Source organism: Rhipicephalus sanguineus, chromosome 3 (genome assembly GCF_013339695.2).
Source record: "Rhipicephalus sanguineus isolate Rsan-2018 chromosome 3, BIME_Rsan_1.4, whole genome shotgun sequence".
Classification (NCBI taxonomy): Eukaryota; Metazoa; Arthropoda; class Arachnida; order Ixodida; family Ixodidae; genus Rhipicephalus; species Rhipicephalus sanguineus.
The window spans coordinates 2934678-2947383 of record NC_051178.1 but is presented as its reverse complement, the minus strand read 5'-3'; the positions used below and the strand labels follow the sequence as shown (position 1 = coordinate 2947383).

Below are 12706 nucleotides of genomic sequence, written 5' to 3'. Positions count from 1 at the left end.
AAGGTCTTCCGACAGACGTCCAAGAATATATAGCACGTGGACGTTTTCAATAATCCAGGCGTGGATATCAAGAGGACGTCGACAGGAGATGGCCGTGCGGACATTTCAAAGCTGTTTGGATGCAAACCGCTACACGCTAGTTCATCTGACAATGCGTGAAACTGATTTTGCAACATATGGAAACCGCCGCTAATTTTTATCTTTCGGAAAATATGTGATTGAGGAAATAATTCATGGATAATTGTGCGAGCATGTATGCATTGCATTCGTGGCATTTCTCGCGATTATTTACGTGCTTAGGAGAAAGGTGAATGGGTGACGCACATATGTAAACGTGACTACAGTTTCTTCCCACGAAACACAAAACCTCTAAAAAACGTCTTAGTTTACGAGAAGACCAAAAATATATTCATTTTTTAAATATAGCATTAATTCGCCCCTCAAAAGTACTTGCATACTCTTTATTAGCATTTTCAACAGCTACGGCATACCCAGAGTCTATTTTGCCAAAGTTCATAACGCCTAGTTCGAGAGACATTTTTCAGACATTTTGTGTGAAAGTACGAGTGCACAACGACTATCTCGATGATTCTTCGAATGTTTTCTCGAGAAGGGCCAATATACAAAAACGGCATGTCAAAAGAGCGGTTACCGTCGGTTTTACTCAAACAAATGACGCAGACAACCATACCCCCAAAATAATTTGTTTCACAACGATGCCTCTAACAGCACGCTCGCACAGCAGCGCTGCTGTGCGAGCGTGCTGTTTGAGTCGCGCGACTGATAACAGTAGTAAAACCTCCGGTAAAACCGGCAAAACGCAGGCTAGTGTGCCTCGATGTGTGCGCGCGCATCAAGGCACCCTAACGCAGGCACGCACGCAGCGCACCCGGCGCACCATGCGGCGCACCGTGCAATCAGCTTCGACGGCACTCATGTTGAAACGTGTCCTTCGCGATCGTGCTGTGCACCGGCGACTGCGAAGACGCCGTTGGCGTCGTCGCGTCGTTTTGCGTTGGCAGCAGCTCGGCTGTCATCGTTTCGCATTTTGTGTAGCGTGCCAGCTTTTCTGTACGGTTCACTGGCTGTTATCTGGCATGAAGTAACTGTGCTCATGCCATTCGCCGCATATTTTCCATCAGTGATTCGTGAAACAAGCTCTACTGTGTGTTTTCGCCGACGGTCCGTTACAACAATGGCCTGATCTGCTCGCCACCTTCATTGCAGCTAGCAAGCAGCTATTCGGATACCCTACTTCTTTCGGTAAGTGAAATTAAGTGTGCCTGACTTTTCGTCATTACTGCTAGAACTTTTGACAGTTCTTTGCTGGTGGTTGAATCTTTGTCGAACGCGAAACTATATACGGAGGACGCGCCATTGCGAATCGTAAGCCAGACTTACTCGCCCTATTCCAGGTCGGTCATCTTGTTGTTCTGCGGGTTACAGCTCGTGTGTGGGTGGGTGTATGCGTGCGAGCGAGTGTTTGCTTGCTTGCTTGCTTGCTTGCTTGCTTGCTTACAACCATGCCGGCCTGTCGCTGACAAATAGTGCAACGATTCTACAACAGGTGCCTCGCTTTGTGAGTAGTTATGATTGTCGTTAATAAATACATGACAGCATTTGTGCGCATCTGAAATTGGAAATCTGTCTTTAGAATGACTTGATGCTCAATTATTTGTTGTAAATTATACCTAGCTTACTTGCTTCTTCTTGTATGCAGCTTTTCTTCACCGCTGTTTGTACAAGACATGAGGCCCGAGACCACGCCAGCTTGTGTGAAAGCCAGCGCAGTTTCTTTGACGGGACCTGGAGTGCATTCATGCAGAACTTGAATTTATGTTGCTGCTGCGTCAATCAGCTTCACCTTGTGCGGTCACCTTCTGTCGTATGTTGTGCCACATTCGGTGCGCTTTATTCATTAATAAAGCCGCTTTTATCAGATCATTGCATAATTTATTGTTTCTGATAAGCATGATTATTTGTGCGCCATACACTAAACGTCATTTATGAAGTACGTGTTCATCCTTTGCATTTCAGATTTATTATTTCTTCAGTAGTAAACCGATGTGAATTCTACATGGAAATTGGATATAAGTGGTGTGTAGAAGAAAAGTAAGGACACAAAGAAGCGCTTGTTTGTGTCCTTACTTTTATTGTCTGCGTCTCGATTTTTGAGCTGTATTTACAATGAGCCCATTGGTGCCCCGCTGGATATATAGTGAGGCTTTTGGTCATTATCACGTCCAGAGCTGTACTTTCTGTGGATTTTTGGGCACCTTCAGGATATGATATCCTGAAGGTGCCAAAAATACACAAAGTCCAGCTCTGCACGTGATAATGACCAAAAGCCTCACTGTGTCCAGAATATGGGTCGTTCCACGGACGTTTTCTGGACGTCGGGTAAGATATTTACTGAATTTGCATACGTCCAAGCACGTCCGAATATCCGGTTTTGACGCCCGGTGGGATTAACTCGGGATGTTCAATTCCTTTGCGCCATATAGTCCTGCGGACGTCCCGTTGAACGTCCCACGGTATTTGTCGTGCATCCGCCGGATGTGCGTAATGTCCAGTAAAGTGGTCCGATAGACGTCCCAAAGTTATTGGTTGCCCATTGGGTAGTAGCATGCGACGCCTAGGAAAAGAAAGAAAATACAGTAGCGTTTGCCGGACTTGTTCTGCAAACGTCGGCTGTGAACTAGGACCCACATGAACTTTAAATAGCGGTGAATAAAATACAAGGTATGGCAGCAACCAGCAGCCGCACAACAGGATAGTAATTATTTGGCGTGTACTCCAGCAATTCTGGCAGCAGCGTCGTGTCTAACGCCAACAGGGTGGCATCTTTCCCACGTAAATAAATGTCTCCAAGAAAATACATGGGGTTGGCCGGTGGGCCGATCACGGAGGCAATGTAAAATTTATGTAGCTTATGAAGCAATGCATGCCTCATCTAATGGGAAGGTTGCGTGTCGGCGTCCCGCGTCGGCGGCGTCAACACGAGTGATGCAAAAAATAATCGTCACGTGATGATGTCACCATATGACGTCATCATGACGTCAGAGATCGCCTAAATGTGTAGCGTCATTATGACGTCACATAATGTGACGTCACATGATGACGTATTCACACGTCATGGTCGCCTTGCATTGCCTCCGTGATCGGTCACGGAGGCCGTGCAAAACCGCGTTATGTGCAGAACGCTTTTGGGGGGGGGGCGGGAAAATTAGTACATCGACTGACAAGAAGATGGCTTTCGCCTTCTAGTCATCTTTAACGAATGCATAAGGAACCCTGTGCGTTTTTTAATTCAACGTATCTAAACAATGACTTGCGCATCTACAGCCGATTTTGTGGACGCTGAGCACGGGGCCAACGATCAAGAGGTCGCATTGGAGGGTTCTGAGATGGCATCGCACGTGGTAAAAGGTAGCGCTTTTACCATCCTGTGGCAGATAAGCATCATTTGCCGGCGGGAAGCGCGCGCGAGCCATCGTCTCAGTGCGCGCTGTCTGCTACTCACCGAACATCGCAGGCCCGACGCAGTAACAAAAGTCTTCGTCGCGGAAGTGCTCGTTGCACACAAGACTCGTAGCGGATGGCTACTTGCCGGTTCTTAGCTTTACAACCCATGCTTCACGCTGTTTCTTGTCCCGCGGTTACCAGTGCAGGCTGACACTGGGCTCCTTTGCGTAAGCGCGGCACTGCGGCACCGAGCGGTAGAGCCCCATGTTCGTCGCCTTCGAAGGCAGCCACTCTATTACAATGGTTTTAATTGAGTAGAAAATAAGAGAAAACTTGCGAATTTGAACGGACCGCAGCGCATGTGGGACTTGAAACTCGTTTTCAAAGCACGCGGCAGTGCGCCACAGGCAGCCGACGCGGCCGCTGAGACCAAGTGATCCTTTGAAGCACGTCACGCCGACGGTGGCGCCGGCGTTTCCAGTGGTGGGCCTCGAGGCCAATACCTTCGTATGTTCCTGCGCATGATCTCATCGCAATGAATAGAAATATCGCTTCTGAGGCGCCGCAAGAGTCCCGCCATCAAAGCCTTCTTGAAGGCGTAGAAAGTTTAGAAAAGTCGGTGCCAAAAGGCCCACCACGGCATTCAGATATTAGTGTTCGGCGTACGTTGTCCTTTCTGAGAGTTAACGACCTCTGCCTCATGCAGGCTGATAAAAAAGGGGGTTTTGTTGTAGTGGGAAAAGGTATTTTTAACGAGAAAGCTCTGCAGGCTGTGTCAAAAAACATTCTTCCTTTTGGGAAGCGGGAGGTTCGAGTGGAAACAAAGTTTGTTGAGTTTTGTAAAAAATTAGAAATAATGTCGCTTGCGAAAAACATAGAAAATAGCAGCTAGGCAAGTCATTAGCAGTGTTTTTCACGGCCAAGACCCGCAAGACGGAAGTACCTTTTAGAACCATCGTCAGTGAATCTGGGTGCTGGGAACAGTATGCTAGCTTGTTTTTACAGAAAAAATTGAAGTCGCTAGTGTACAATGATCCGTTTCGCACGAAAAATTCAGATGATGTGCTGGCGTTCTTGCGCGGGAGAACTAATGTGGGATATGGTTTCTCAGTTCACATAGGAAATTTGTTTTATTCGTAACCCAGCCTGAACATATGTCTTCAGTGGAAGCATGTATCATGGGCTATGGGGCTGTGCCTTTCCTGAATTTTGTCGATGTTACTCTGACCAATTCATTGAGCCTTTTAGAGTATTATCATAAGGTCGCTTTTATCGTTTTTAATGACCAACCATATTTGCAGCGTAATGGCATATGTATCGGGTCCTGTCTTGCTCCTCCTCTTGTAGATATTTTTCTGGCAAACGTGCGATGCTCTTTAATCAAAGGTTTTAGCACAAGGAAGATTGTAAAGGTTTTTAGGAACATCGACGATTTCTTGACTTTATTATCTCTTGACTCCTCCTACCAGTACTCGGTGACTAAGATTTTAGATGATTTTACCCGACACAGACGAGGTCTTGTTTTTATATTCGACCTCCCGCAGAAGGTCGTTTTACTGTTTTTAGAACTAACGCTCGAATTTTGTGAACGCCATGTGTTTTTGTCCTATCAACCATGGGCAAATAAGGACCTTTTACACTTTAGGTCTGTGCATTCGAAAATTGTAAAAAGAGGAATTGCGATGTCTTCCATGGAATCGGCTCTTAGAAAGTTGTGCACTCACAAGATGCGAGATAGCTTCACTAATGAGATCAGCCGACTTTTGGCTGCAGTCGCTCTTGACTGCAGTGGCTGAAACGCTAATTCAGAAAAGGAAATCCACCAAGAGGGCGGACGCCGTACAGGACAAAGTAAGGCCTGTGGTGCTCCCGTATATGCATCGGGTCACCCATCAGTTCAAGAAAGTGGCAGGCAGACATGGAGTCACTATGGCGCTGTCTGCCCCGAACAAGCTTTCCAAACGACGCTCCCGTACCTGCGGTGTGAGCAGAGAAGGGTGCCAAATCTGACACGGTGTGACCTACGCCCCGTGTGCCGTCGGCTTGGTTTATGCCATGGCGCTCTCGTGTGGTAAGACCTATGTAAGTCAAACAGGAAGATGCGTCAACGAGCGGCACAGGGAACATGCACAGAAGATTAACAAGAATAAAGGAGCCTATCTTGTGGCTCATATAACGCTTGCTGCATTTGTGAGGCACGATTGGAAGGGACCTCGATCCTTGGCAGGAGCCACAATGACCATGCGCCACTGGCTTTAGAAGCCTATCATATGAGGAAAAGGGCTCATCTTTGCATAAGCGACACGTCTCTGTCCCTACACTCATCTGATTGATTTAATTTAATCGCGTATGTAACACATTGATTCATTTTCTCCACTCTGTTACACTTTTGTTTTCATGTCGTTTGCGTGGCGCATGTGCGGTAAGGCTGCCTTGCAGGTATATATGCATTGACAATCGACGAAACGACACAAACCAGTCAGCGCTGGTGTGTCTCGTTTCGTTCCTTGTGGTGCGTCTTTGCGTTTGCGCTGGAAACGTACTTCTAGGGTTGTTAGGCTAGTTGGCTCATAGATTCAGTAGACACGTTTAAACTGCGCGAAGACAACACGTTAGCAACATAGAACACGTACACACGACGCGCAAACTTCCTACCATTTATACGGTGTACATAGTGCCCGACACTGATACAGCTGACGTACCGCGCAGTCTGCCTTCAGCGGCTTCTCGACTCTGTGTAAAATTTTCTTCTCGCGTCGATCGCCGTGCTCGCTCTGCAGATGCCTTGAAAAGCGACAGCTTCTTCAAGCTGCTAGTTCGCACGTATCCTGGGCTACACCCTGGAGCGCACCAGTAATTAAGACGTTTCTTTGCACGCATTCATGCAAATGACCACGTTCACATGAGAACACTCGTGGAACACCGCCACACAGAACATAAAGCCACGAAGCACACCTCTGAAATGAAGCGGTCGTGCGCGCCCAAACCAGTCGCTTTCAAGAGTGGTCGACGATAGCGCCACCGCTTCGGGTGCGCAAAGCAAGGCGAGGCCCCCTCCGCTCTTTGCACTGAGTAGGCGGAGTAGCGGAGTTTATGCGCGATGTCTCATTCGGTGCGCGTGGTTTAGCTACTGCGCATGCGCGGCTCGGCCAGGTGGTGCGCTATCCAGTCGCTTGATGACGCGATGTTTGCTTTCTATTTCTCTCTTTTAAATGCGAAGCATTTCTTAGCGAACCTTTGGCACTTTGAGCGTTTCTATCTATCTATCTATCTATCTATCTATCTATCTATCTATCTATCTATCTATCTATCTATCTATCTATCTATCTATCTATCTATCTATCTATCTATCTATCTATCTATCTATCTATCTATCTATCTATCTATCTATCTATCTATCTAGCCGCCTACGTCTGGGTGCTCTCATCATAGCCTCCTTAACATGGTGTAGACCAAAATCGGCATGGGAGGGTAAGGGCTAAGTATAAGACGGTGGCGCAAAAAGGGACAAGGACGAAACAGGAAGAAGAGACTGTTTCGTCCTTGTCCCTTTTTGCGCCACCGTCTTATACTTAACTATGCACCAACTAGCCCCGCAACAAATTTTATTGGAGGGTAAGGGCATATGACGAATATGACTGTCGGGTCATGACATGAATAACGTGAAAATCCTGTCGCGTACGTCGTCAAACTTTCTCAAGACACGTGTGGCACATACCCGTTTACCACGGACGGTGGTGTACGGGTATGCGCCACAGGTGATTGACAGTTTATAACTACCGAGGAACGGCGAGAACAGACATTGGTAACTTAAATGCGAGAGCGTTAAGAAAAACCTACACCGACAGCGTTGAGCCGACGAATGGAAAGAATGAAAATTAGGATCCTAGCAGGAATCGAACCCAAGCATTCTGAGTGGCAATCAGGTGTCATCAGCTAAAGAAATAGCGATGTTAGAGGGCATCAAAGAAGCGTCCTATATGTAGGACTCTGGGCATATATGGGTTAGAGCATTGCTCAACCCCGGATGAATACATTAACGAAAGTTACGTATGATATTCACATCATCGCACCGTAATGTCCACTTAGTCCGCCAGAACGACGCAGTGTCCTCTTCATTTCTTACGATGTTGGGCGATGGCCTCATGCTGACCGAGGATACTGCCAGATTAATTGACAGCCGCTTTTTAGACTAGGCTACGTAGGCCACTTACGCCCAGGTAGTCTACGAATACGACAAACGCTATCCACTGATGTTGGTCTGCGTAGCAATATCCAGGCCTACCAGCCTCGACGGCCTACCTCACCAACGCGAAGGGTGACTTCAGGTTCCGACATGTCGCCGGCTCTATCAACACACAGTTTGTCGACGAAAGGACCGAGGCATCCATGGTTTCCAACAGCTGTACTATACCCCTGACTTCACTACACATGGACCCCTCGTCACCGCGATCACGACGGGATGCAATAACTTAAGTCATGACCAGCTCCTGGTGCTCACTGACCACGGTGATGATTACATTGTTCAAGAACTGTCAAGAACCTCTTCCACACATGCACACGGGTTCGTGAAACGTGCGTGCGTTCTCCATCATAAGTGACTAGTATAAGCACTACATATCAGCTTACCGCTTCTGGTATTGGTAATGCCCATACCAGCTTGGCAGCGTTACCCCATTGTAAGCACCTCGTTATATAACAGATATGTGGCTCTTCAACACATATGTGTGCGTATAAACTTTATACAAATATTTAGCGTCATTTTGTAACGTTTCGCTCACTAAATTATTACGCCACAGTCACCTTCCAGCCGCATGCTTCGCATAACATCGACTCCCACGGTAGGTGGAATCTGCCGATTTTTTCTCTACTTCTTTCTCTCTCTTTCGTTGATGTTCTCTCTGTCTCCCTTTTTTCTTTCTGCATTCCTTTCTCTCCATTTCTCATTCTTTTCTGTGCTGTGGTCTGGTGATGTGCCTGGTTGGCCGAGTGCTTAGGACGTTCGCCTTCGGATTGAGGGTACGTGGCTTAGAATCGCGCCTCGTGAGGGATATTTCTCGGCAAGAATTTTTCCCTGTTTCTTTTTTGATATCTTTGTTTCCGTATTTCCGTTTGTTTGTTTGTTTGTTTGTTTCTCTTTCTGTACTCGTTCTCAGGTAGCCGCACAGTGGCACATAACCGTTAGGATGATGATAGCTTTCTGCGATCGACTCAAAAGAAACGATTTGCGAAACAGCTTCGCTGTTAAAGGCACGATTGATTATATAGATACCAAACAGCATTTTCTCGTCAATTGCTCCCAGGAATGTTTCAAGAATGTAATGCAGCCGGTAATGCTGGGATGGGTGGTCCGCTATTTCGCCGCCCCAGAGTCAATCAGCAAGACCGAGTTCTACCTGTCAGCGGCTGGTGTCTCGATCCTAGGAGGAATGCACATCTTCACGCACCACCCGTACTTCTTCAACATGCAGCGAATTGGCATGCGTATTCGCATAGCTTGCTGCAGCCTCGTTTACAGAAAGGTAAGTCTATTTCGTTGCATCGAAATGAGAGAGGCGTGGTATAATGCATGCATGGCTGCGTGAGCTCTCGTCAAGTGGTCAAGCACTAGGATCAAATCGCCAGAGGAAACTTGATCTTGAACCACTTTAGGGAAATTTCAGCTAAGACCAATCGATATTTTCCGTCTTCTGATATGTCCGCCGCACTATCACAAATGGCAGCACTCGATGAAACAACAAAAAATGTACGGGCTTGTTTTGTTCTTTTTTTTTTGCTAGACACAACCTTAATGAGAACCATTAGACAATCAAGCCAGTATGAAGGAGGTTATTTGATAGTAATTATGATTGAAATGTGAAGTAATAAAGAGGGCGAAAAGACAACTTGTCGCATGCGGGCAACGAACCGGAAACGTTCAAATAACGCGTCCGATGCTTTACCAAATGTGATACAACGGCGGTCGTCCTCCCGTCCACATTATCGGGCATATTTGCGCATTAAAACCCAGGAGTGAGTCAGCGCTGCTCGTGGTCATGACGGCGTGTGGGGAGTGCGGCACACTTTTTTTGGGCTGCTGGCGTCACTTAGCACTTCGCAGGTTGACGTCACGTAGCAGGTTGCAGGTTCGGTCCCTGCCGGCGGCAAGTTTTCTTTTGGCCCACGATAATTTCTTCCCATTCATATCATAATTACTACAATATAACCTCCCCTATACTTACCTTGGCTTCATTAGCGGTCGGTTCTCAATAAAGTTGTCTGGCAACTGAAAGCAATGCAACTTACCATTGGATATTACTAAGGTTAGCAAATAGGAGGAGGAGGAACAGCTTTATTGTGAGTCGGAAAAGTTACGAGGGATTACTTCCGTCTCCTAAGTGACGGCCAGGAGCCCTTGGACCCTGGCGGCATCCTCGGCTTGCCGATCTGCTTGGAACGGGTCATCTGTATCCGAGCAGAGCAGCGTGGGCCGCGAATACTGTCCCTCTTTATATGTTTTGTTCTGTCTGGGTGCTCGAGAGCAAGCGCAAATTTTGTTTTCGAGGTCCGTTCCTTGCTGGCAAAACTTGCTTTTTTCTATATATAAATCCCGGTAACAATTATGATATTCCACCAGATTCGGGTAAGTGTACAGGGCGCTTGGACGTCGCGTGCTGTCCAATAACCGAAGAGTGTGCCTGGGGGAACCGGGCCTCCTTAATCTGTAATGGTTGATTATCTTTTTGAAGCTAGCGATCCGATCTGTCTCCGTTACCGGTGGCTGCTCCTTTCTGTCCGTTAGCCCTAGAGCAAGGTTCTGCGCAGCTTCGTTTCCAGGAAGGGACGAGTGTGCCAGCGCCCTTATGATATGAACGTCTCTCCTGTCACGAAGGTTTGCTAGGATTCTTGTTTTGTAAGACTAAGTGTAAGACTTAATGTAGCAAGACTTGCAGCACTCATGCGCACGTTCTTACAAGTCTCTGCAAGTCTCACATGAAACGCCATCTAGTGCCGATTAGCAGATTGGCTTTGACAGTCGATCACAGTGGATGTAGTGTGAAGCACTGTAAGGCATGGAGAAGCTTGATTACCATGCGGTGATTTGTAAAAGAAGGTTTATCTCCGAATGAAATTCACCAAAGGTTTGTTAAAATTTACAAGCAAGATTCGCCTTGATACTCCACAGTGAAGAAATAGGCTGCTGAGTTTAAGTGCGGCAGAGAGAGCATTGAAGATGACCCGCGCGAATGGCGCCCAGAAAGTGCAACAACTCCTGAACTGACTCACCGTGTGCACGATATGATTTTGGAAGACAGGATAGTGAAGTTGCGCGAAATAGCCGAGGCTGTTGGCATCTCAGTGGAAAGTGTAGGTCACATTTTACATAAAGAACTGCACATGAACAAGCTCTGTGCAACATGGGTGCCGCGCATCCTTACTCCTGACTGCAACATCATGATGATGTCACAGCATGCTTTGGAGCTGTATAACAAAAATTGCGCAGATTTATAACAATGGATGAAACTTGGATTTACCATTACACACCGGAATCGAAAGAAAAATTAAAGCAGTGGACTGAAGCCGGGTCCTCTGCACCAAAGAAAGCCAAGTCAGTTCCCTCCGCAAGAAAGATGGTGGCCTCTGTTTTTTGGGACGCTGAAGGCATTCTGCTTGTGGATTATTTTGAAAAGGGTAAAACCGTAACTGGAGAGTAATATTATGACCTTTTAACTCAATAGTATCAGAAAATGCGTGAGAAAAGACGAGGTTTGCAGAAGCAGAAAATCATCTTTCATGAAGACAATGCACCGGTGCACAAAGAGCATCTTGCGATGGCTGAATTGCACGATTTTAAGTATGAATTCTTGGAGCGCCCACCCTATTCTCCTGACTTGGTCCCGTCGGAATACCACCTGTTCCCAAAACTCAAAATCTTTCTTGGTGGGCAACGTTTTGTAGCGTTAGCTACACTGGAATAGCCGAGCCAGTTTCGCGTGGATCCCCAAGAGCCGTGCTGCGCATGCGCGAGGATCAGTGGTGTCACGCACTGGAGCCTGCAACTCCCGCGCACTCCAGCGCCGCTGCGCGCGACTCGCCGCCGCCGGTCTGCGCTTTCCAGAGGAGCGACGTCGTAGCCTTGGCAGACGTATTGGCGCCGGCGCGCGCGCAGCTATTCACCTTCGCTGTGCAGTCGCCGTCTGACACTGCGCTGGAGCCGCTTGATAGCGCCTCTGACTGGCGTTTGCCAGTGTGGTTTAGCCATGGAGAAGAAGAGCGCAAATGCTGATCAACGGCGCAGAAGAGCGGAGAAGCTTAACTCATGGGATCCCGAAGTAGTTGCCTGGCAAAATAAATATACATGTGCCACTTAATACGTATACCGTATGTGTGTCATTGGAGCAGCAGTTAGCATGATAATCAAGCTAATCTTAGACAATGAGGAAAGCAAAGAACAATCAGCTGAACCTTTGCTAACGCTACGTTATCCTGGCATAGCCGAGCTAAGCAACTGCAACATTTTTTTTTCATCAAATCAAGAAGCGATTGCTGCTGTGGGTGAGTACTTTCCAGAACTTCCACAAAGTCATTTTAAGGACGGAATCCTGTGCCTGGAACATCGATGGACCAAGTGTGTAGAGTTGAGAGGAGACTATGTTGAAAAATAAAAATAATTTCGAAGGTCCAAATTGATTTTTTCTACATCAGGCTGAGATCTTTTCAGACCGCCCTCGTATATCTCTGCGCGGTTGTGATGGTGAGGTTAGTCACGTCGCAAGGCGCGTGACGCGAGGAAGATGGAGACAGTGCGGAACACAGGAAGTTATATTCAACGAAAGACACACATTACAAGTACACGTGCACGCGGTTCGCAAACATAACAAAAAGGAGCAGGCAGTCTCACAAGTCTGTGCCGTAGCCCGGTGCCTTGACGTGGAACCCATTGCGTACTCGTGGTGCAGCCGTCGCTTGGCTACACAGGTCAGCGTCCCGCTGCAGAAGGCATCGCCAGGCCTAGGCGTAGACGCACACCGTCATCAACGTCGGCTCGCTGGACATGGTCAGCAGCTCCGGGGTCTCGAGGACGCTCGCCGTGCCTGAGATGTCCGCAGGAGACCTCACCCAGAACTCGTGCCGGGTCACGCCGACACGCCGTGCCCCGAGGACGTCAGCGGCTCGAAGACAGGAACCGGGCCTTCTGAACCTCGCGCGTAGTTGCGGGTTCGCCCTGGGCTCTCTCGCTTCGTCTTGTCGGCTCGCCGTT

The 12706-nt window shown here is 47.7% G+C and overlaps 1 protein-coding gene across 2 annotated transcripts in view; it reads left to right on the top strand.

Annotated features, from left to right (window-relative positions):
* The window catches only part of LOC119386408 (ATP-binding cassette subfamily C member 4), a 1176877-nt gene that overhangs the window by 195301 nt on the left and 968870 nt on the right, over positions 1-12706 (top strand). For both annotated transcript variants that reach the window (XM_037653719.2, XM_049414333.1), the window contains one exon: positions 8769-8987. In XM_037653719.2, coding sequence (XP_037509647.1) covers positions 8769-8987 — 219 coding nt within the window. The remainder of the gene's footprint in view (positions 1-8768; positions 8988-12706) is intronic.